Below are 25,737 nucleotides of genomic sequence, written 5' to 3' on the forward strand. Positions count from 1 at the left end.
TTTAAGTTTGTCCACTATGTATACACGTAGTAACACTGAAGAAACTGCACACAAAGGCTATAGTCACAAAGTGTCTCCTAAACAGGAACACTGGCCTAGAAGCTTCCCCTTCTCATCTCTATCAACCCAGTGGACAAGAATAATAAGCATCTGTAATGCTTAGAGGGGATTTTAACAATTTTACTTCCTCCAGTTGTTTTCAGAAGTCTTTTCTATGAATTTTAACACAAAGTGTACACAATGTATTTGTCAGCTATTTTTGTCATACACCGGCAACCTCTTTAACATCTAGGAAGACTAGATGTTGTAAATTTGGACCCTCTGTCCTTTATGTACGCTATGTACACAGCCAAGTAAAACAAAACGCAGAGACACACCAGACAATGGTTAGTCTTGGTATAAAGCCCTTTACACTTTCTTCTTTCTCCCTGAACCAGCACAAATAAAATAATGTGTACTGCTCAGAGAGGTGGTTTGATCATTTTGATCACTCCATTTCTAAAAGACAGTAGTTCATATGAATTTTAACAAAAGGGTATATCTACAGAATATGTTACTTCACTACCTCTACTTTTAACATACTTTGTGCACTTCTAAACATCTAGAAAGACTAGATGTTTCAAATAAGGACTAAAGTTTGTCCACTGTATACGCAGTAGTGTTGAATAAACTACACACGTGTAACAATGGTTAGATCTGAAATTGTCTTCTACATAGGAACATTCTAATCTAGAACACTTCATTTCTCCCAGTACCTCCTTTCTGCCATCCATCCAACATTGGGCAAGTACAGGCACAGGTGTCACTTAGATGTGATTTACAATTTCACTTCCAAAGGCCCTTTTCAGAAGACGGCCTTTCAATGAATTTTAACACAAAGTGTACAAAATGTGTTAGTTTACTAACTCTACTTTTGTCATACATTGACAACCTAATATCTAGAGACTAGATATTATAAAATTGGGACCCATTGGTCCAGTATATACAAAATATATACAGTAAAGTTAAATAAAATGCATGTAACATATAGAGCAATGGATAAGTTGAAATGTCCTAGTACCTGCTAGCAAAACATCTTTTGCAATCTTCCCTCCCACCTCCCTAAACCCAAGGAACAAGCACAGAGTATACTGTTCAGAGAGGAGGTTTAACAATTCCATTTCCAAAGACAGTATTTCCCATCAGTTTTTAAAAGCTATTTACAAGAAGCATTATTCTACTAAAATTACTTTTAAATACATCAAGCACTTCTAAACATCTAGAAAGAATAGATATTTCATATAAGAACTTACTTGTCCACTATGTACACAGCACTGTTAAATAAAATTGCACACATGTAACAATGGTTATAATCTGAGGTATCTTCTAAATATGACCATTTTGGCCTGAACCATTTCCTCCCTCACTTCCTTCTCTCCACCACCAATCCAGTGGACAAGTACATGCATATGTAATGCTTAGAGGTGGTTGAACAAATTCATATCCAAAAGTCATTTACAGAAGACAAGCTTTCCTATGAATTTCAATAAAGTATACAAAATGTGCTCATTTTACTACTTTGTCATACACTGGCAACCCCTTTAACATCTAGAGACTAGATGTTGCAAAACTAGGACTCAATTTATCCATTATATACACGATATACACAGCAAAACAAAATGAACATACAAAAAATGGTTTTGTCTGAAAATGCCCAGGTATGAACACACTAGCATATTACCTTTTGCAATTCTTTCCCTCCCTCCTCCAAACCACTGAACAAGTATAGAAAATAGTATACTGCTCAGAGAGGTGGTTTAACATTTAACATTCCCAAAGACAGTGCTTCCTGTGAATTTTAGCAAAAAGTTATTTACAAAGTGATATTTTACTACCTCTACATCTAACATACGTTGGGCACTTCTAAACATCTAGATGGACTAGATGTTTCAAATAAGGACTTAATTTGTCCACTATATACAGAGCAGTACTGAATGAACTGCACACATGTAACAGTTATAATCTGAAACTGTCTTCAAAATACCAGCATTCTAGCCATTCTAAGACCAATCCCCTTCTCTCTCTCCCCCCTCCACCAACCCAGAGGGCTATAATGCTCAAGTTTTGAGAAGACAGTCTTTCCTATAAATTTTAACACAAAATGTATTATTTACTAACTCTATTTTTGTCATACACTGGCAACCTCTTTAACATCTAGAAAGACTAGATGTTGTAAATTAGGACTCATTTGTCCATTATATACACTATATACACAGCAAAGTGAAACAAAATGCAGGAACATAAAAAAGACAATAGTTAGTCTTGCCTCACTATAAACACACTGGCAGAGATCTCTTTGCACTTCCTTCTCCTCCCCGCGACCTTGAACCAGTGCACAAACAAACACAGTGCATACTGCGTACTGTTCACCCCTCCCCACCCGAACAACAGTTCATACGAATTTTAACAAAAAGATATTTACAAAATGTCTTTTTACTACCTCTACTTTGAACATATATCAGGCACTTTAGAAGATCTAGAAAGACTAGGTATTTCAAAAAAGTACTTATTGTCAACTACACGTACAGTAGTAAGGAGTAAAATGCATACACAAACCAATGGTTCTAATATGCAAATGTCTTCTAACTGTGACCAGTCTGGCACAGAACCTTCTTTTCTTCCTCCTCAACGTCTTCCATTCCATGTCCTCTAACCCAGTGAACAAACGTGGTCCTCTGTGGCTCCTGATGTCGCCTCTAGAGGCGGTCAAACAACTCCATTTCGAAAAGTCATTTCTAGAAGACATTTCTTTTCTACGGTTTTTTTAAAGAAACAAATAGGCATTTACAAGACATGTGACTTTAACTCTATCATACGTCGGCAACCTCTTCACATCTAGAAGGCCTATATGTAGCGAAAAGTTTTCTTTCAAAAGGTTGGGGGGAAAGTTGAGAGCAGCTTTTTCATATTATATACACAGGCCTTCTATAAACGGCCAGTAAATCTTCCCAAAGGGTGGCGGGCACTTCCTACTGGTGGCACGTGGTACGTTATTCTCCCATTTCTATCTTACGACATCGAGGTCTTGGTAGAACGACGACCAACCGCCCGATGACCCGATAACGTTCCACCCGTCGTCGACCGGGGCTCCGCTCACCTTCCGGGCCCGTTAAGGCCTTTGTCCGTTGTTGTCCGGACGAAGTGAGGTCTCGTCCAACTAGGGCAGAGAGGTCACCTCAGGTCCTGGATCCGCGCGGGCTCCAAGGCCTAAGGGTGGGTGAGCTGGCGTCCACGTAGAGCCCCCTTCCCAGGCCCTCGAGGCTCTAACGGCCCTCCGCAGCGTTCCAGTGGCCGCCATTCTTCTCGCCCTGCCACGCCCGACGCCCAAAGGTGCCACGTCCTCGGTGGGCTCCCGGAGGCTTCGCCTAAGCCCTTCAGTGTGGGGTCAAGAGACCCGGCGGTGGGCGGGATCTGGGCTCCAAGGGTCCGCCGCCATTAGGTCGCGGAGGTGGGGGTGTGGGAGCAGTTCGTTGCTGCTTCCAGGCTTGGGCCCTGCCAGTGGACGGCTGCGGCGAGGGCTCTGGGGCTCGGTAAGACACAGCCTGAGCTTGTCCCGGGGGCCCCCCAGTTCACCTGCCCACCAGAGGCCGGAGGGCCTGGAGGACCCCGGGCTAGAAGGCCGCGATCCGCTTCTCACCGCGCTCTCTGCCGGAACTCTCAACTGAGTTTCTTAGAAGATAGGAATGTATTTCACTGAATCTACTGAATGATGCATAATAAAATAGGAAAAAATGATACCAGTTTTTATAACGCTAATTTAACTTTCAATTGTCAACTTCTCACACGGGGGTTTTCATTTGTACATCCACTACCGTACCCTCAGCAGCCTCTTTTTCTTTCCGCTCCAGATCAGGCATACTTTCCTGTACCACTTGTGTTCACTGGGCCATTGTTCCACTGGGACTTGGGCTCCCACTTACCTAAACTCTTCATGGCCTCTGTACTGCTACTACCTAGAAAACCGTGTTTGTAGTTTTAGGCGCATAGGTGAGGGAGAGGGCCTGGGGTGGGCATCCTGAGTTAGCAGAGGAACAATGATACTTGGCTGAGTCTAAGAAATGTTTTCTAGGTGACTTGGAATACTAACTCTGTGGTCATGCAGATTTTAAATGTCAACTAAACAAATCAAGATTAGACTGGGAAAATTCCATAGGAAGCCTACACACTTCTTTCAACCAATAGACTTTTTGGTCTGGGAAGAGATTGGAGTAGTTTATATTAAGGGTCTGGTCTAGCTGCTACGTTTTCCTGATTCTATATCTCTTAAAATATTTTGTTTTAAAATTACTGAAAATGATGATGAAAGCCTGATCAAAAAAATATGAGAAGAAAGAGTATTTGTAGAATGGTATTTCCAGCAATGAATTAGAATCTAAAATATGCAGAGAAGGGAAATAGTGAAGCCAGATACATATTCAAAAAATTGGATTTGACATGAAAGATTTTTTGTTTGGATTTGTTCTATAGTTATCTGTTTGCAAAGAACTTCAGCTACCACCTACTGATTTCCACTGGAGTGCCAACTTGGTGGCTCTCTCTTACTCTGCTACCTCAGGTGAAGCACATTCTACTCAGGTAGGTGACTTAAATGCTTATTGAAGTACATTTTTTAAAATAAGGGAGTTCTAAAGTTGGAGGAATCATCCAGCCCAGTTCTGAAGCATAGCTGTAAAGCTACAGGAATCAAGACGGAGAGGTGACGGCAAAGAGATGGACACACAGGGCAGTGGAACAGAATAGAGAGTAGAGATATAGACTCGCTCAAGGATGGCCCTTTGATCTTTGACAAAGGCACAAAAGAAATTCAGTGGATCAAGGATGGTCTTCTCAGTAACTGGTGTTGGAATCATTGGCTGTCTTTATGGAAAAAAGAAGCATTCCTCCTAAACCTCATTCTTTATGTAAGGATGAACCCAAAATGGATCATAGATCTAAATGTAAAATGTAAAACTAAAAACTTTTGGAAGAAAACAGGAAAAAAAATCATCATGACCTGGGATTAGGTGAAGAGTTCTTAGAAATTACCAAAAGCATGAGTCATAAAAAAAAAAATAGATAAATTGGACTTAATCAAAATTTAAAACTTGGCTCTGCCAAAGGCACTGAAAAGAAAATGAAGAGAGAACTACAGACTGGTAGGAAATAGTATATTATATAAATATTATATACGATTTATCTATCCAACAAAGGACTTGTATGTAGAACATAAAATGAACCCTCAAAGCTTAGTAAGAAAACAGACAACCCAATTTAAAATAGGACTTGAATGCTTTACCAAAGAGGATATAAGGATGTCAAATAAGCACATGAAGAGGTGTTCACATCATTAGCCATTAGGAAAATGCAAATAAAACAAGTGAGATACCACTAGACCCCTGTTACAGTGGCTGAAATTAAAAGCACTGACACTACCAAGTGCTGGCGAGGATGTGGAGCAACCGGAACCTCATACATTGCTGGTGGGCCTGCTGGTGGTACAGCCACTTGATTTTCACTTCTTATAAAGTTAAAGTACCCTTGCCCTATGACCCAACAATTTCATTACTGGCTATTTACTTTAGAGAAAGTAATGCTTATGTTCACACAAAAAACAGCACGCTAATGTCATAGCAGCTTTATTTGTGATAGCCAACGGCAGAAACAATCCGAATGTCCTTTCAACTGATTTATCCATAGGATGGAATCCTACTCAGCAGTAGAAAGGTATGAGCTACTGATACATGCAACAACAACCTGGATGAATCTCAAAGACGTCATTCTAAGTGAGATAAAGGTTATATTCAGTGTCAAATATAACCAGAGTCAAAAGGTTATATTCTATATGATTTCATTTGTTTGGCATTCTCAGAAAGACAGAACTATAATGATGGAAACGGTGATTGCCAGGGGTTAGGGTAGGGAAGGGTGTGACAGTAAAGGGAAAGCGTTAGGGAGTTTTGGGTGCAGATGGAACTGTACTGTATGTTTATCGTGGTGGTAGTTATATGAGTCTACACATGTTTTAAAATTCACAGAACTGTAAAAAGCAAAAGATTTTATGCGGTCTGAAGAGAAACCAGAGTATAAAAATTCATAGAACTGTAAAACAAAAGGGGGAAAATGTCAGTTTTACTGTATGATAATTTTTTTAATATGAAAAAAAGGAATTTTTATTTCTGATTTCTGTTAATCAATAATACATTGCCCTAGTTTCTTTATATCAGTGTCAACAAACTCCCGATTTGGGCTCCTTCTTTTATTGTGGTTACTGAGTGTTATGGTCTTGTTTTGAGGCTGTTGCTGTCATGGTTGCCACCAGAGAAGGATCCATCCGCTATTGGCCAAGCCTTGCAAGTGAAGACACCTACACAGAGACGTCCGTAGATCTGGGAGGTGATAAGACTTGCAGTTTCCTAACAACAGTGCAGGTATATGATATTCTTTTATATTTATTGGAAAGCTGTGATTTGGCTTGGAAGTGGGATTTAAATGACTAAAAATTTGGGGTTTTGAGCACATCATACAGGCAGGGGGTGGGGGGAATCAAAAAGAGGCAAGAAAAGAAAGTCAGGATCTAGGATTTGAACACTTAGACAGAGGGAAGCCCTTCTCATAGGACTCTGCAATATCAGTAGTGCATAGTAGCTGATGTTATTCATTTCTGTCAGGAAGATCTTCATAAAATGACGTAGAAACTCTTAGACAGTAGGAGGAATGGTTTGCTAATATATACTCTGCAGGTTTGCTGAAGAAATAAAATCTGATACTTGATTTGTTGAACCTGCATGATGGTGAACCTATCACTTAAAAATCAGAATTAAAAAATACATGCAGTTAAAAAAATTGCAACAAAGTTATTCTGTGTAGAATTAATATTAAGTAAATGGATTCATAAGTAAGTGATTTTAATAAAATAGCACTGTTCTTTTTTATTCTTTTAGATTTGTTTTAAGGTACAGATGATTTCCTTCTGTATCAAAGTGATTTGTGTTAATTTTCTTTTCTTAGTCTTAACTGCTTAACTAATTTTGCTATGTTTGTTCACAGGGAGGAAGTTTTATTTTATCCTCATCGGGAGGCCAGCTGATTCGCCTGATACCCGAAAGTGTAGGAAAAATTCATCAGCATATCCTGCCTCAAGGGCAAGGTGTGCTTTCGGGAATTGGTCGGAAGGTTTCTTCTCTTTTGGGAATTTTATCTTCTAGCAGTGATCTCATAGTAAGTTGATAAAATAACTTTGTTTTACAAGCTTCTCTTAGTGAAATCAATAAGTTGGCAGTTCCCTATGAAGTTGGTATTGCCTCTGTATGAACTGTGGTGTACATGAGCTGAAAGCTTTGATCTTTCAGTGAAGCATTTTTATTATGATGGTCAAATGAGTTCATACCCTGTAACGTTAATATTCTTAAGTCACACAGATTATCTTATAAGTAAATTCTTTGAACTAAAACTATGATGTAAAATTATAAACGTGTTTAAGGATTAATTTTGCTTTCTAGACATAACCAAAAGTGTGTTCTCCACCCCCATGACTCCAGCTATCTGTGTGGATGACTCAAATCTATGTCTGCTGGGCTTCTGCCTCAGTCTCTGGAATAGTGAAGGGAGGCTGATGGGAACTAACGTGTGGGGGGCATCTGCTCTCTGCTAGGTGCTCCATGTTTGTTACCTCCTGTAATTATTAGATGACCTGTAACGTAGAGAGCTTCATTTCCAATTTGTAGATGAGGAACTGGCCTCAGTGAGGCTAAATTGCCCAAGGTTACAGAACCACTCAGCGGCAGGTTCATACCCACGTCTGTTTGAATTGAGAGCACACCTTTTTTTTTAAGCTATGCTGTTCCCTCTAATTTCAGGTTGCTATTATTATCTGCTTCCTTAACTGGTCTTTGAACCTAAAACGTAACATGTCTGGAAGCAAATTGCTGATATTCTCTTCTCTCCTGTTGACTTACAAAACTCATTTCTCTTTTGACCTATTTCTAATGGCACTGTCACTTTTTTCAGAGACCCAGGTATAAAACCCTGGTGCGTGTGTGTGTGTGTGTGTGTGTGTGTCTGTGTGTCTGTGTGTCTGTCTGTCTGTCTGTGTGTCTCTCTCTCTTTACCAGGTTCTATAGGTTTGGCTTCTTTCATGTCTCACTGCCATCCCCATCTTCCTGCTTCCATTGTAAGGCCCTAATATGCACTCTTGGTTAATTTCCCCTAATTCTTGGTGCCAGTCCGCTTTACTCACTGTTGGCCCCTCCGGTCCCATTAGTGACTAGAGTCATGGTGACAGGAGAAGTGGAGACAATTAGGGTTTTCACTCAACAGTCCTGTATACCCAACTTAAAAAACACATCTGTTCAGAAGCAAGAAAGACAAGGTTAACATACCCACGTGGAACTACACACAGCCCTACCAGATTCCTTCTCCTGTAACACAGCTCTTGTGCTCACAAGCCATTGAGACTATCTCCCTTGCTTATTAGGTTTACAAGCTCACATTTAAGACTGTGCTGTGTGTGAACCTTATTTTTGCTTCTTTCCTGGTTGTAATCCGCATCCCAATTAAGCAGGACTGTGTCTTGTTCTCTGAAGATCCTGTGACTTTCCCACCTCCCGACTCTGCTCTTCCTGGGCCTTCTGCCTTTATATTTGTGCCTGTGGAAACCCTCCTTACTCAAGGTCTGTTTCAGGATCACTCCTTCCTTCGAGTCCTAAATGAAGAATTCTGCTAGGATTACTATCAAATAGCTATAAAATGTACTAATTTTGAATTTCAGAAAAATAGTTCATTAACATTAGAACGTAATAGTCTATAAACTTTTTTCTCCTCTCCATATAGCTTTCAAGTGTCCTTTGGGATAGAGAGCGATCAAGCTTTTATAGCTTGACAAGTTCAAACATCGGTAAATGGGAATTAGATGATTCTTCAGAAAAACAAGCACATAGTTGGGATGTAAATAGAGTCCTGAAGGAAAACATCATTGATGCTATCTGGGTAAGGAACAGTAACATTCATCTCTATAATTTTCATTTATGTGAGACTGCTAGTTCCTTTAGTTGTTGTATTTATTAGAACATATTTCAGTGTAATACACAAAGTTTTAGCCAGCAGATAAGCTGAAATGGAGTAGTCAATCTTTAGAAGTATTGGGAAGCACTGATTTACTTAACTTTTTAAATGCATACATTCATTCAATAAATGTTTGACTTACTGTGGATGAGGCACTTTAGTAGGTGCTGGGGATATAAAGGTGAAAAGAAACGATTCCTAAACTCAAGGAGCTTACGTTATTGATATTTTCATGTAGGGATCTGAAAGTAACTATGAAGCTATTAAAGAAGGGGTCAACATTCGGTATTTGGATTTGAAGCAAAACTGGTAAGCAATTCATTTGTCATGAAGAACATAGGAGTTGTTTGGAAAAACAAACTGATGTTTGTTATAAAATGATGAGCAGTCTTGCTATCTGTTTTTCAAATGCCTCTAATGCTAATCTTATACTATTATGTCTTAACTAAATCGTTTTGTGTTGTCTAGCGATGCTAATTCATTTGAGAAATATAGGCAGTTGTCAGCCTTCCACTGTGTGTTCCATTAGCTGTCTGCCCTCAGTAGGGATCCGTCTGTTCTGCTGTCACAGCCGGAGCCTCTAAGAGCTGCCTACCCCGCTGCTGGGGGTGCTCCATGCTGTCATTTTTCCCGACTCAGTGGAGATGCCAGGCGCTCTTCTCCAGCCCTTTTTCTGTTGCTGAAGGAGCTTTAGCCTGTGTTTGTTGCTGTATTGAATAAAGGAAGGATGGGGTGAGGTTTTGTCATGGTGGTACAAGTTAGAATTCAGTCATGGTTTATACTCAGAGTGAATTTCCTCTTAGAAATGGTGCTCTAAATGGTGCTTAAGATCCCAGGTTAGTCTGATAAAGCTACTTAATCCCATGTTATTGTTTAGCTTTAATACCAGAGGCCATATGGAACTTAAAAACCATTTGTAATATGGCTTCTGTGGCAGAGCTCATAATGAGTGCAAATACATGACTTGTAATTTTTCAAAACGCAACTTACCAGAAGTTAAGGAGTATTTTTATGTGTTCTAGAGTAATTTAGTTTAGTAGAACAAATTCTACTTGTTTCTTGGCTTGAAGTTGTGCTGTTTAATTTTTCTCTCTTGGGCTATTGGGACTATCAGGACCCTTTATAGTTTCTGAAAACCACATATGTAAACTATCAAAGAAGTAAAAATAATAGTATATATTTAATTTCCCAAAACAGTTGCATTAGATACAGTGTATCTTGTTTTCATTTAGCTTTACCAGACCTTCATAAATTTAGAACTGCTGCCAGGACACAGCCCACTGTGGGTGTAGGATGCGGGGATGCAGACGTTTCCTCATGTGTAGTTTTCAGAACGGAGACACGGGTTGAGAACAGAGAAACCTGCTTAGGACTGGCTGTGCCGAGGCAGACCAGACCCTGGGCGCCTCCCCCGGTGCTGTCATGCTAACGCAGCTTGATTCTCGTGGGGCCTGTGAGATGCAGCTCTCACCCTCCTTCTGGGCCCCTCCCCACCATAGCTCCAAATGATGTGGTCTTCGCTCTTTTGAATACTCTTGTTCTGGTGATCCGTTCACCGCGTCTGGGTGGGCCTCTTCTGTTTAAGGAGCGTGTGTGTCTCCCTGATGCTTATTGCTCCTCCTCGGTCGATTGCTCCTTTTGGCCAGAGCTGCAACCTCAGCTCCTGTTTGCAGTGAACAGCCTCATGAGTTCTTTTACCAGACGATTACTGACGCAAAGCTCAGGTAGCTTCATTCTGGATTTTTTGAAATCATAAACGTATTGCCCTGTATATACTCGCATAAAAATTTGTCAATTAAAAAAAAAATTCTGTTTATTTATTTATTTATTTTGGCTGCACCGGGTCTTGGTTGCAGCACATGGGATCTTCATTGAGGCATGTGGATCTTCTCTTGCGGCACATGTGCTTCTCTCTAGTTGTAGCACACGGGTTTTCTCTTCTCTAGTTGTGGCGCACAGGCTCCAGAGTGTGTGGGCTCTGTAGTTTGTGGCATGCAGGCTCTCTAGCTGAGGTACGTGAGCTCAGTAGTTGTGGCGCGTGGGCTTAGCTGCCCCGCGGCATGTGCGATCTTAGTTCCCCAACCAGGGATCGAACCTGCGTCCCCTGCATTGGAAGGCGGATTCTTTACCACTGGACCACCAGCTAAGTCCCTGTCAAATTTTTACTGATTTGCAGAATTGGTTATCTTCCTATCATCTTTACTACCTAAAATACCTTCATGTTTTTTTAATCAGGAAGATTTTTTTTTTTATAAAGATGTCAAATGAAACTGGTCCAAGCACCACTCCCTGAGGAATCCTCTGTTAGCTGTGTCTCTGGGCCTCAGGGGGCACCCATTACCCCACAGCGGTCCAGTCTTTGGAGTGACTTCAGTGTCGAGCCTCATCTGGACGTGGCCGTCTCTCCCTCCCTACCTGGTGCGGAGGGCAAGAGACTGCATTCTCTGCGGCCTCAGTCGCTTCCTTCTTACGTGTCATCAGTAGCTCTTTAGGTCACTGCCAGTATGTTTGGATGTGGGCCAGTGTCCTTGAATTCTTCTCGGGAATTCAGGTAGAAGTGATAAAGGCTGGGGAGCTGGAGGAAGAGAACAGTGGAGAAGGGAAATGAGAGCCGCGTTAGGACTGCTTGGTTTGAAGTGCATGTTGTCCAGCCACTAGCTCGGTTTATTATTTTTAGTTGTCAGTAGAGGGTGCTTGCCACCCTGTTAATATTTCTGAGACTTGAACCGAGAGTTGCTAAAAATGCTACTAAACGTTTTAGAAGGGGTTGAGATTAGAGACCATTTAATTGGTTGGGGGCAACAACTTTGATAGACTTAAGAGGACCATATACACTTTAAGATGGAAAAAGGTTTGTTTTTCACATATATAGCAGCTTGAATATACAGCAGCAGTTCTATGATTGGTTATTAAATTTAAAAACAACATGTTTTTCCTCTGTACAAAAGTAAGCTTCAAAGAACAGATCAGATCAGGGGTTGGCAACCTTTCCTGTGAAGGTTCCAAAACTTTTATATTTTCAGGCTTTGGGGAGCATGTGGTCTTCACTGCAGCTCTTTTACTCTATCAGTGGTAGCATTAAAGCACCCACAGACAACACATAACGAGTGGCTGCGTGGCAGGGAAGCTTCATTTACAAAGCCTCCACCTGGGCTCAGTTTAGTCTGAGAGCTGCACTTTGCCAATCCCTGTAATTGATGATTTGTTGGTCTTTTTAAGTCAGATTTGTTGAGTTATATTTTACATATAGAAAATACCTTGCACCCTTTTTAATGTATAATTTGGTGAGTTTTGACAAACGCGTAGTCATTTAACTAGAACCGCAATCAAGATACAGAACAGTTCTATCACTCCAAAGTTTCCTTGGTACTCTTTTGTCAACCCCTCTCTCCACCTGCGGCTCCTGGCAACCATTGATGTATTTTCTGTCCTTATAGTATAAATGGAATCATAGGGTATAAAGCCTTTTGAGTGTGGCTTCTTTCACTTAGCATAATGCATTTGATATTCATTCAGTGGTTTCTTCCTTTTTACTGCTGAGTAGTAGTTCATTGTATAGATTTACCAGGATTTGTTTATCTATTCAGCAGTTGAAGGATGTTGGGTTGTTTCCAGTTTTAGGCAATCATGAGTAAAGCCACTATAAGGTCCCAGTCTCTAGGACTGGGCTTGCTAGGTCATACGGGAAATGCGTGTTTAACTCTTCAAGACATTGACGGACTGTTTTCCCAAGAGACAATAGATCTTTTTTTTCTCACTAATTAGCGATGGTCTCCTGATTTTGTCAGCGGCATGGCACCTGGCAGACAAGCCCTGTCTCGTCTATTACTCGCTGGTAACAGTAGAAGATAACGGCTACCAAATGTCAGATGCAGTGACTGTGGAAGTCACTCAGTATAACCCACCTTTTCAGGTAAGGTTTCCATCTGTAAGTTAAAGTACAAAGTGACAGTAACATGCTGAGTTCTTTTCCTAACCATTGCAGGGTCAGATTCTTTGAGAAATTCATCTGCAGAGCTTGGAAGTACATTTTATTTTATTTTATTTAAATCTCTTTATTGCTTTATTGTTATTATTTTTGGCAGCTTGCGGGATTTTAGTTCCCTGACCAGAGATTGAACTTGGGCCCTTGGCAGAGAAAGTGCAGAGTCCTAACCACTGAACTGCCAAGGAGTTCCTGGAAATACATTTTAAATAGCTAGTTTTTAGGCATTGCATTCTGTTTGCCATCTCATACTCAGTCCTTTTTTCAGCCTTAGCTAAAGAGAAGTGAGAGTGGGAGCCCCTCACAGCGAGGAGTGTGCCTCTCCTGCCGTAGCTCTGTGAAGGGGTCTTCATTTCAGTATCGCTGAGAAGGAAAACATTGATGATGAACTGCAGAGTGAAAAATAAGGAAGAAACCTGACATGAACTGGGCTTTGGTTTTGAGCCCTATATACTATAGAAAAATCCCATTTTTCCTCAAAGTGGATTATATTTGTAGGTAACCACATTCTATACTTGTCAAATTTCATGTGAACGATTAAAAGGCAAGCTCTCTAATTTTAAGCTTCTTAATAGCAATTGAACATTGTTGAATAAGTATGATGTTTTTGAGGAAAGGCCTTAACTGCTGTAAATTCATTTCATTTAATCTTGTATAGTATCTAATTCTGTTGAACTCTCACTCTTAATATGATTTGTGTAGCTGAGTGCCCTAAGGAAATCTTTTAGTTTGGTCTTTTATTTCAAACAGAAATAAACCTTATGTGTTCTGATTATACAAGAAAAATATGCTCAGTGTTAAAATTTTTCAGACAGTGGGAAAGGGTATAAAGAAGACAATTTGAGAATAAAAAAAATTCCATGTTTATGTTATGTTTGTAAAATTCTTTTAATAAACGGAATATCCTTTTTAGCTTTCGTTAATTTTATGATTAGGTCTTATTTATAATTAGGTCTTATTTCTATTTTTAATTTCATATATGATCAAATTAACTCAGTTTTCTTGTGCTTGATATCTGGACAGTGAAGAAAAAGACAATATTTATCAGGGGTCGTTTATAAATAAATTTGTCGATTCTAAAATAAATAATGAACTAATCCTTTTATTTTCTTCCTCACATTTGTTACAGGCGGTTAGTTAAAATCTTATCACCATGGAAACGTTTTCAAACTTTGCTAATTATTTGCAACTCAGCAAATGGTCTCTCTAATTGATGTTTATAAACTTATTGTCATGTTTTGTAAATCATCTGATGGATAGTGTTTAGGTTTTCACAAGGATAATCAACAAATTATTTTATCATTTTTATGAGCGTACAAAAGTGTGAATTACAAAATCATACAAACAAGTATTTTTGTTTCAATTGTGATTAAATGTAATCTTAAATTTAATTTTCAGTCTGAAGACTTGATTATGTGTCAGTTGATGGTCCCAAACTTTTCAAACCAGACTGCCTATCTGTATACTGAAAGTGCTGTCTACGTGTGCTCCACAGGAACTGGGAAGTTTTCTCTTCCTCGGGAGAAAATCGTCTTCAACACACAAGGTAAGGTAGTGGTTTTAGAAAACAGGATTAGGGAACTCGTTAGTCATTCTGAGCAGTTTTTGTTCTCTTTCCATAAACTTTGCTTCAAGCATGATGCCTGTGACATTCAATACCACGCCTACAGTAGCTGAAAAACTGGAAGGGTGGTAGAGTTCCCAAACTGATACATTTATGGGCAAAAAATAGTAACGTTTTTCCCAGAAGAGGCCAAGAAGAAAAGAACTGATGCTAACAGAAGTAATTGCTTGTTCCTGATCAGTAAGAGTGACTTATTCTGAGCTGATGTTCTTTAAATGTTTGTCCAGACCCCTGGGTAAGAAGAATCCCAGGTGCTGGACTCATGCAAGGGGGCTGGAATTGGGGGGGAGGTGTGGGTGATGGGGGGAGCCAGCCAGCAGTGAAAAACACCAAGCAGACAGTCTCATCAGGGTCTTAAGGGGCAAAGGGCAAAATCCATGTGAGGCAGCAGGATGGAACCTCAATTCTCTAGTCCCAGCACCAGAGCCTTGACTGGGTGAGTGGGATGCTGTTAAGACTCCAAGAGAGCTTAAACCTTTTCCTTCCGCACTGGCTTACTCAGTAAGTCAAGGTAGGGTTGGCAAGCTGTACTCTGAGTCTTGCAGAAGGGATGATTTTCTCGTTTGGTGCTCTGTACCCACTACTCTTGCAAGGCACAGTGAAGGACACAGCCTACCACTCCAGATAGCGGGGAGCCTTGACTTTTGATGCGGGATTACAGAGTAGGAGTAACACGGCAAAGGATATCACCAGGATTTTCTGCTGGGAGGTGGATTTAGGAAAGTACTTTTTGGTTATGTCTATCTGATCGTGTACTTTTCTTTCTCTTAGGAGATAGTATTTTAGGAGCTGGTTCCTGTGGGGGCGTTCCTATCCTTTTTTCTAGAAACAGTGGATTGGTGTCTATTACTTCAAGGGAAAATGTGTCCGTATTGGCAGAAGACCTTGAAGATTCCCTGGCATCTTCAGTTGCTGGACCAGGCAATGAGGTAACGTGGTTCCATAAGTTTTTTTTTTTTTTTAAGTATAGTTGATTTAAAGTGTAGCTGATTTGCGAAGGATTTAACGATTTTTATCAGGGTGTTTCCCACAAATGTTTAAAAGTCAGACCCTTTTAAAAGAGTTGTGTTGAAGACATTAGTTCTTTTATCTCTCTCATCTCTTTTGTCCTCTTATTCAGAAGCGACTACTTGTAAGTCCTTCAGCTGTTTTTTTTGGTGTTTGCCTCCACATTTCTAAGTAATATGCGTGTATTGCTGTCTCTCATTCACTAATTCTCGTCGTCTGTAGATCTCCTGTTGGAGGATGAGGACTTGGGTAACCTACATTCCTCTCTGCGTTTATCACCCCAGTGTACATTTTTTCCATTATAAGGGCTACGTGAATGTTGTTTATAGTCCAGAGTGAAGCAGTGTGCTGATTACATTTCCTTTAGTGTACAACTTTGTGCGATTCTTGGAGTGGACTAATTTCATATTTGCTTACTTTTCTTTGATATATGGCTTAATCTTCCCACACCCTCCAGCAGCTGCGTAGGCGCCTTTCCGTAAAGCTTTGCCCAGGGTCACGTCTCTAGAGAAGCCCCTTGCCTGCTATCTGCCTGGAACTTCCCTATTTCTTGTCCTCAGGGCCTGTCCCCGCACTGCACGGGTTTGCCTGGCCTCCTCCCTGCTCTGTCACTTGCTGCTCCTCCCTTCTAGTTTCCAACTTTGTGTTGCAGTTGGAACCGCAGATGTGTGGTGGTTGTGTTTCTTTTTCTTCTGGGATGATTTTTGAGGGGAGAGTGGGGGAAAAAAACATCATTTTTTTTTCCTGTCATCTTGAATTCTGAAATACCCTGATCCGTAAAAAAGATTTTTATCATTCTTTTACAGGAGGCTAAAAATTAACACTGTTTGGGGTAATTTCCATTTGAATAGTATGTAAAATATATAGACTGTAATTCAAAATGAAAATGATTTGATACAGGTTCAACAGAAAGTAACTTTTTTTTTTTTACGTTTTTTCTTTTGTAACCATGTGGTTTTCATAATACTGCTGTATGTTAAGATTGAAATCAACCATTATGCTTAGAAATACACTTTGTGATGAGTTGTATAAGGGTAAGCCTATAAGAAGGTTGTGTTGTGATGAAATCTGCAAATGATTTTACTCACAATATAATTCCTGAATTATATATACATTTTCTATAGGACTTTAGTTGATCATTTGGTGTGTTTTATCTTGTTTCAATAAATGTCTTAAGTATCAATATATAAACCGTTGGTATAGAGAGTACGGCAAACAGCTGTGTGTCTGTACTGTTGCTCTCATAGGTGGGTCCAGTGTTTAGTCCAATAACTAAGAATATTCTTATACCTTCACCTCTAAATTATAGTTTGTTATTTTACAGAGTGTGGTTTTTGACACCTCTACCAAGAATGAAACTATTGCCCGGGAAGATAAAACCAAATTGCTAAAAGCTGCTTTTCTGCAATACTGCAGGTATGATAAGTCTTTAAAATTACTGCCCTTTTGATGTTTGAGGACACATGTTACTGACATATGCTGCTTATTTGTTGACTAGTGGGAACGAGTTGGAGGAGTGAAGCCATCCAGGAGAAGATGTTTTTCTGAGCTTTAGCACTTTAACAAACTCTTGTTCTGAACTTGGTAGCCGCGGGAGGGTTCCAGCTAGGCTGGGAGAGACCTGGTGTAACACAGCCTCTCCACTCGATGGAAACAATGTCCCACTAGAAATGGTGGTCATGAAGGCAGCTTGCAGGCATGCTTTATGTATAATGTGAAGGCAGTGAAGTTGCATACAAAGGGTTATCATCGCTGTTGTAAAGGAATTAGTCTTGGCCTGCTGGTTGAGTTCTGCTGTGTAGAAATCACCACAGAACTCAGTGGCTTATTTAATACAGCTTCTGGCCCTGCGTCTGGCTGTTTGGGGCTGTGCTGGGGTGGCAGTTTTCCTGGTCCTGCCTGGGCTCGCCATGGTCTGTGGTCAGCAGCCAGCTGTCTGGTTACACTTGCTCCCATCTGGGGACCCTGGCTGGTCAGCTCTGTCTGCCTCATGTGGCATCTCTTCCTCTAGCAGGCTACCCTGGCCTGCTCACAAACCTCAGGGCTCTGGAAGTGGAAGAGAGGAAGCCTCGCTGCACAAGTGCTCTTCGAGTTTCTGCTTGGTCACATTTGCTAATATCCCGTTGGACCCAGCGAGTCCCGGGGTGAGGCCCCGTGGAAGGCTGCTCGCAGGAGGGTGTGCGCGGGGTGGAGGAAACAACTGCACTCGCTCTGTCGCACTTGCTGACCCTATACAGTCATTTCAGTTTGTCCTGCACACACATTCTGCACGTTCTGTACCTGGTACCTTCCATTTATATTGGAATGAATACTCGGGAAAATTGTGATCCAGCCCTTGCTCTGTCCCAATTAACTGTGTGAGACTTTGGACAGATTGCTTAATGTCTCTGGAATTGGGGTTTAGCAGATCTTTGTTTTGAAGAAATAGTCAGACTTTACCGCCTCCATTTTTGCCGCTCTCAGCTCACGGTCCCGTAATTCCACTCCTAGTGGCGTCTGGTGCGTGGAGGCTCCCTCTCACAGAAGGGACACACTTGAGACTTTGTAGTGCAATTACAGTTTGAAAATTCTGTGCCATCGTACTGATGGTCTACTGAGCTTAATTTCCTGTCCAGAAGAGGGCACCAGTGTTTTGTTTCTGTTTTTAAATAGTATTCTTTTAGTCTTGTTCTGTTGCATGGTGTTCAGTCTGACTGCCAAGATTTGGATTAATACTCTGATTTTATCTTGTATAAATTTATCCTTTAATTAACAGTCTGTCAGACTTGTGGCATCTCAACATTTAAATGGTAATGGAGTCACTGTACTAGTTTCCTGTGCCTGCTGTAGTGAATTGCCACAAACTGGGTGGCTTAAAACAATAGAAATTTATTCTGTCACAGTTCTGGAGGCCAGACGTCCAAGAGAACGGTGGCAGCAGGGCCGTGTACCCTCTGAAGGCTCTGGGGAAGGGTCTTCGCTAGCCTCTCCCTTAGCTCCTGGTGATTGCGGGCAGTTGTTGGCTTTCCTTGGCCACATACGCATCCCTCCAGCTGTCTGTATTGGCATATGGCCTTCTTCCCTGTGCATCTGTCTTCACGTGTCCTGATGATGACACCAGTCATTGGGTTTAGGGCCCACCCTAATCCAGTATGACCTCAGCATGAACTTAGCTGATCGTATCTTCGAAAACCTTATGTCCAAATAAGATCACGTGCTGAGGTTCTGGGTGGACTTGGATTTGGGGGAACACTATTCAACCCAGTATAGTCATTTCTAAATGTTTTACTGGGGAAGATGATTAAGTACAAAAAGCGGTCCCTGGCCTCAAGTGCTCAGAGCGTAGTAACCTTAGGACCGGTGTTATTGGGCTTCTGACACAACTGTGTTATCCTGTTTAGCATAAAGTACCATGAGGTTAACAAGAAGTCATTTCTGGGGTGGTGTCAGCCAATGGTCTAAAAAAATTAGCCTCTTCACAAGTGGGATCATGGAACCTTTAAAGCAGCATTTCTCAGCCTTCTCACTACTGACATTTGAGGCCAGATGGTCTTTGTTGTGGGGCCGTCCTGTGCACTGTAGGGTGTTTAGCAGCATCTCTGGCCTCTTCCCGTTTGATGCCAGTAGCATCCTTCCCCCCAGACCGTGACAACCAGAATTATTTTCAGGGGGTCAAAGCTGGTGGATAGAACTCTAAACTATTATCCATTCAGTTTTTTGCTAAGGTAATATTACTATTTTTATAGCATGGTTTCTTTGAAATTAATTTGTATATTATTTTGATTTTACTTAATATAAATATAAAATCTTTTGTTCGTGAGAGTTTTAAGAAACTTAGTCTTTTGATTAAAATAGTTCATTATTGAGGGATCATGCTATGGTCCACTTTGTATTCCCATGACCTCTAGCATAACTAGGTTTCTGGCTTCAACCTTGCCTTTAACACTTGGCGGCAGTTTTTCTGTGTTTCTCTGGTCAGCTCTGTCTCCTCTTCTGCAGAGACCATTTCAACCCTTTCCTCGCCTCCCTACCTTCCCATTTCTCTGCCCCTTTCCCCCCCAAGCAGCTGACTCAGGCTCCTGTTGCACAGAGATAGTAGAAGCCATCAGAGGACAACTCCCTGTACTTAGCGCCCACAAACTTACCTGCATCCCGGCTCCTCTTCCCTTTCCCTCCCTGGGGAGTAGGAAGAGGTGTTCTTCTTCCTAAGGCCAGTCTCTCTGTTCTGAGTGCCATTGTGTCCTGTTTCCCTTGAGACTGTACTCTCTCAGTTACTCCCCTTCTACATCTTTGACCTTGTGCTGGTCTCTTCTCATCAGCTGTTAATCATATGTAATCTGCCATTTTTAAAAAAGACCAGTCTTTGATTTGTTGTCCCCCTTTGAGCTAGCACCTCTTCTGTTTGTTCCTGTTTACAGCTAAACTGCCTGAGACGTCGCCTCCAGTTGTTATCGTCTTCCATATTTTTCTCTTTCTACTCCCTGTGCCATCTTTCCTCCTTCCTTGGCTTCATTTGCTGAAGAAGCACAGCCCTACCTTGCTCTGGGCCATTACATACAAATGAAGAATGTTCAGAAGCAGTTGTGTGTTCCACAGGAACCTAGTTGTAACACATGTGAAACTGTGCTTGTCTTCTCCAGAGCTTATTCTTTCTTTCCTAGCCCCTGTTCCAGTGGCAGGTCCTAGCAGCCACAGTCAGTTGTTCAGTCATCCTTACGCATCAGACCCAGCCGATGACCAGAATTTCCCTCCTGTGTCTCTTTCTCAAAGCTGTCTGCCTGTCTCCTTCACTGCTGCAGCTGCTGCTGATGGAAACTCCAGTCCTCTCTTGCCTGGATAGATTTCTGCAGTAACTTCCTCACTGGATCTTTCTCCCTTCTGTCTGATCCCTCATCTCCATAGCGTAGTTAGAATGATCTTTTAAAAATAGAACAGATCGCGACATTTCCTTCTAAGCTCAAACTCTGTCACGTGCTTTACGAGACCTTCTGTGCTCTGTCCTTTGTTTCTAAGAGGTCTGCCTTGGACCCTTCTTCCCTCTCGCCTCACTGGGTGATCTTCTCTCCCCCAGGGCTTCCGTTCTCTGCTGGGATGCAGGCGTACTTCTTAGAGGTGTGCCTTGTGCTCTCTCTGCCGCTGTGTGCCCCTCCCACACTCACCCCCACCCCCCTAAACCTCTTACTCCAGGAAGTGTTCCCTGCCCGTCGGGGGATTTGGTTTTCCCTCTGTGTGCTATGTGGCCTCTGTTCTTTCCCTGTCTAGTGTGTGTGTGTAACTGCTTCTTTAATTATCTGACTCCTCATGCCACTGTATACTTTGTGAAGTCTTAGGACTGTGTTCTGATGTTTTGTTTATTGTTCTGTCTCCAGAGCCTGCATATTATCAGTGTTCAACACATATTTGTTGAATTAATGAATGCATAATTGTCTCCCTTTTAAATAAATGTTATTAGAAGTAATAAACTTTGGGCTAACATATGGGACTTTTAATTTCACAATTAACTTTTTCATGATGAGTTTAATACTTTTACTTTTTTTTTTAATTTTTATTGGGGTATAATTGCTTTACAATGGTGTGTTAGTTTCTGCTTTGTAACAAAGTGAATCAGCTATACATATATATATATCCCCATATCTCCTAATACTTTTACTTTTGTTTTCTGATTTTATTTCAGAAAAGATTTAGGTCATGCTCAAATGATAGTTGATGAGCTGTTTTCCTCTCACTCTGATTCGGATTCCAATTGTGAACTAGACAGAGCTGTTACCCAAATCAGCGTGGACCTGGTGGACGACTACCCTGCTTCTGATCCGCGGTGGGCTGAGTCTGTCCCCGAGGGTAAGAGCGTCCTAATTTTAATGTTATGGAGAAGAACATTCTGGTTCTTTTGTTCAAGCATTTCTCAGTGCATATTTTTTATTTTCTGAAACAATTTAATATTTATTCAGTATTTTATAAAAGTCGTAACTTTCCTTATAGTAGATTTTTTTTTACTACTGTAAAAAAAAATCTACTCTCACTGTTATGGCCTCACCTGTTGCGGAGCACAGGCTCCGGACGCGCAGGCTCAGCGGCCATGGCTCACGGGCCCAGCCGCTCCGCGGCATGTGGGATCTTCCCAGACCGGGACACGAACCCATGTCCCCTGCATCAGCAGGTGGACTCTCAACCACTGCACCACCAGGGAAGCCCATAGTAGATTTTTAAAAGGGCTCAGAACAGGGAGCTCCTGGATGGTCTTAGTGGTTAGGATTCGGAGCTTTCACTGCCATGGCCCGGGCTTAGTCCCTGGTCGGGGAACAGAGATCCCGCAAGCTGTGCGTCATGGCCAAAATAAGAAAAAAAGACCTCATCTATTTTACATACATACAGGCATACATACATAAAGGGCTCAGAACAGGTGTACATAGTAGAATAGAAATAGAGGAAACATTGGAGCAAATCCTACATGTTCTGTCTGAACAGATTAATCAGCCCTACTTAGCATTCTCAGCATTTTATTTCTAAAAGGAAATTGGTGGCATAGGTAGGCATTTGACATTTGCCCCAAATTAAATGATAATTTTAGCATAACTACTGAATTTGGCTAATGGAAATTATGTGCTTCTCTAAGAGCAGCAGTGGTCAGATCTCAGCCTGTAGAAGTGGGCATGTGTCCTCCTGTTCGGCCTGGGTGACTGTCCCTCTTACCCTCCACGCAGCATCGGGGCACTCAGGGGTCCCCAAGGACCATGCAACTGTCACAAACATCCTTTCAATCCCTAATTTCCTGCCTAGCAAGTAATTCTCATTAGAGTCTTAGGAAGAAAACATCAGTGCTCACCTTCTTTCTTTGACTGTTTTGAGCTGTCAAGCTTAGAATGATACAAGTGATTAAACTAATAATAACATATTTGTGTTTTGAATAAATACGGTATGAATTGTATCAAACCCCCAAAAGTTTCATCTAAATTTTTAACCTCTTGGATAATGTAATTAATAATTGCATTGAAAGGTTAGTACTTTCCTTTTGTATAGATTTTTCTTAACTTTTAATAGCAGTACTTTCTGTCAAGCCAGTGTATTATGTTTCTGTCTTGTTATTGTGTTTCACCAGAAGCACCTGGGTTCAGCAATACATCTTTGATTATTCTCCACCAACTCGAAGACAAGATGAAAGCCCATTCTTTCCTTATGGACTTCATTCACCAAGTAGGCATCCCAGTCGCTGTGAACAGGGATGGCCAGACACCTGGCTTTACTGTGCCCTTTGTGGCTCTCTCCAGGACAGTGGGAGACCCTTTCTCACTAATTCTGAGGTGTTTCATTGGGTGGGACATGACTAGTGTTGCCCATTTTCTTTGCTGACTTAAGTAAATAATTCCAGGGCTGTGTGGAGGCCTGTTACTACAAGAAGCAAAGCTGCATTGAAAATAGGATAAAAAGAAGAAAAATAGTGTATTTCAGCAGAAATGTTATTTCAGCTTTTCTTGTTACATCCTATGATACCCTGCTTTTCATTCGGATTTCCTGTGTGCTTTTATATAAAACTTAGGTTTTCCCGAGTTGATTTTGTATTACTAGAAAGACAGTGAAGAATATGAAGGTGGTGACAGGTTTTTCTATGTGGATGTTTAATTTCGAGGTGCCATTAGCATCAAATACTCATATAAAGTATTCTTTTTTTTAAGGGGTAAGGGAATTCCCATTTATATTGAGCCTAATAATAGAAAATGTTTTTGCTGCTAGCCAGAGTTGTTACACAAAATCACCCATCCTTACCTTGTTGATCAGTTGTGGCTCCCAGGCATAATCCAAAAGAATTAATTTAAATCCATTTTTGCACACTTTTTCCCAGAATCAGTATGCCTCCCTGTTAAAGAGACTGAAGTCAGTGCCACCTAATAGAACCTTCTGTGGTGATGGGACTGCCCTGTGGCTGTGCCGCCCAGCGTGGCAGCCTCAGTCCTGTGTGGCTGCTGAACACGTGAAATTGCTGCTGCAGCTGAGGAACTGAAGTTTTCTAAATTTAAATTTAATTAACTTAAAGTCACCACTTTGCTGGATAGTGGCTATCTTATTGGACAGTGTGGTTCTAGAGGATTCCAGAAATACCTTGGTTGTTTCTAATACCTCACTCTGCTTCAGTTTTTTTTTTTTTTTTTTTTTTGTGGTACGCGGACCTCTCACTGTTGTGGCCTCTCCCGTTGCGGAGCACAGGCTCCGGAAGCGCAGGCTCAGCAGCCATAGCTCACGGGCCCAGCCGCTCCGCGGCACGTGGGATCTTCCCGGACCAGGGCACGAACCCGCGTCCCCTGCATCGGCAGGCAGACTCTCAACCACTGCGCCACCAGGGAAGCCCTCTGCTTCAGTTTTAATGCACAATCTGGCTCCAGTCTGCTCTTACTGTCTGGGCAAGAGAACTTTATTTGTTCATTGAGTCTTTTCTTAGTGTTTTAGGTGGGCTGCAGATCAATGGGGAAAAAACATGTTTTCTTCTGATGTAATTGTCAGGTGTTATCAGTTAACTCTTAATACATAACAAATACCCCCGGATGTGGTGGGTTAAAACAACTGTGGGTTAGCAGGGGCGGTTATTTGCTGATTTCCCCTGGGCCCTCTCCTTGAACTGCATTTGGGGTGGGCTGAGCTGGCAGGTCCCCAGGCATCTCTTGTCAGACTGGCAGTCGGTGACACCGTCCGCTGGGGCCTCTTGGTTCTCCCCCCACTTAGTCTTATCCTCCTCTAGGCTGGACTGGCCTCCTGTGGTCTCCAGGCGGCGCTTCAAGGGGATGAACTTAGAAGCTGTAGGCTTCAGACGTCACATATTATCACTTCCACCAAAGCGACGTTGGTCAAAGCAAGTCACAAGGCCAGGCCAGATAAAAGGGATTGGGAACTTGATTGTGCCTCTTGATGGGAGGAGTGGCAAGGTCACTTTGCAGAAGGGTGTGCAGAAGGCTGGGGTGGGAGGAGTCCGTGGCCCTCACATGCCACACTGCGGGGATGCTAAGTTATCGGCGGGGGGCGAAGGGGGGGAGCCATGGGGCTGGAGCCGTTGTGGTATCTCCTGGTACAGCCTCCCTGGGCCTCAGACCCTCATGCAGTCACACAGCTGTTGGCAGTAGCATCCGTTGCAAGGGAATGTCTAGCCAGATCTAAAAATCCCAGTCTGCCTGTGCCTTTATATTTCCTTTAATATTTAGAGCTCATTTCATTGAAAGATTTACATTAATAATCAGGAAAAATGTACAACTGGATACTTGTATCTAAGAAAATAATTCTGAATATAAAACTCTCCTCCTCAAGCCAGAAATGGGCATCAAGCAAATCAGAGGCAGCTGATGCAAAGGGTCAGAGACACCCTCCCCCCCAACCCTCCCCATGGCTTTAGGGTTCTGGAAGGTGGAGGCTGCTGAGTTTCTAGTTCTGAAGGTCTGGAGTCTAGCGGAGTTGATCAATGTAGCTAGAAAAGAACAATTTTATGATTTTGATAACCATAAACAATCATTTGAGGAATAAGGTAGGTAGAGACAACAGTAGTTGACCCTAATCTTAGAACAGGAATGTCTGTACTTTCTTACAGGTGTAAATGGCCCTGGCTGAAGAGAGAGAGAGAGAGAGAGAGAGAGAGAGAGAGAGAGAGTGTGTTAGGAACAGCCCCAAAGACCAATAGACGGAGGTCTTTCTGGGGGAGGATGGGGCCAGCATCTCTGTACCCAGTGAGCTGCTGGTGGAAATGTGACTGCGTTCTCTTGTATGTTACTGTGAATGCTTTCTAAGAATATGTGTTCGTCTTGCCTCAAGGTCGGCTTGTTTGGACGTCTCGGCACTTTTCCAGTGAGAGGGCTGCCGATGGCCACACGGCTGCTGCTCTGTGAACACGCTGAGAAGCTGGCCGCCGCCATCGTCCTCAAGAACCACCACTCGAGGCTTTCCGACCTTGTCAACACAGCGATACTGATGGCCTTAAACAAGAGGGACTGCGACATCCCGTGCAACCTGACTCCCGCAGACGTCTTCTTCAGAGAGGTGAGACGAGACCCGTCCTCCCCTTAGTGCGGCTCTGGAGCGCTGTGCCATT

The 25,737-nt window shown here is 41.9% G+C and overlaps 1 protein-coding gene across 2 annotated transcripts in view; it reads left to right on the top strand.

The window, feature by feature from the left end:
* NUP133 (nucleoporin 133) overlaps positions 1–25,737 on the top strand; it is a 58,132-nt gene that overhangs the window by 6,563 nt on the left and 25,832 nt on the right. For both annotated transcript variants that reach the window (XM_079900754.1, XM_079900755.1), the window contains exons 4-15: positions 4,507–4,614; positions 6,312–6,446; positions 7,066–7,236; positions 8,848–9,003; positions 9,317–9,387; positions 12,844–12,991; positions 14,462–14,609; positions 15,459–15,616; positions 17,020–17,111; positions 21,349–21,512; positions 22,771–22,865; positions 25,461–25,685. In XM_079900754.1, the coding sequence (XP_079756880.1) occupies positions 4,507–4,614; positions 6,312–6,446; positions 7,066–7,236; positions 8,848–9,003; positions 9,317–9,387; positions 12,844–12,991; positions 14,462–14,609; positions 15,459–15,616; positions 17,020–17,111; positions 21,349–21,512; positions 22,771–22,865; positions 25,461–25,685 (1,671 nt within the window). The remainder of the gene's footprint in view (positions 1–4,506; positions 4,615–6,311; positions 6,447–7,065; positions 7,237–8,847; positions 9,004–9,316; positions 9,388–12,843; positions 12,992–14,461; positions 14,610–15,458; positions 15,617–17,019; positions 17,112–21,348; positions 21,513–22,770; positions 22,866–25,460; positions 25,686–25,737) is intronic.

The sequence above is a fragment of the Stenella coeruleoalba genome (assembly GCF_951394435.1).
Source record: "Stenella coeruleoalba genome assembly, chromosome: 16".
Classification (NCBI taxonomy): domain Eukaryota; kingdom Metazoa; phylum Chordata; class Mammalia; order Artiodactyla; family Delphinidae; genus Stenella; species Stenella coeruleoalba.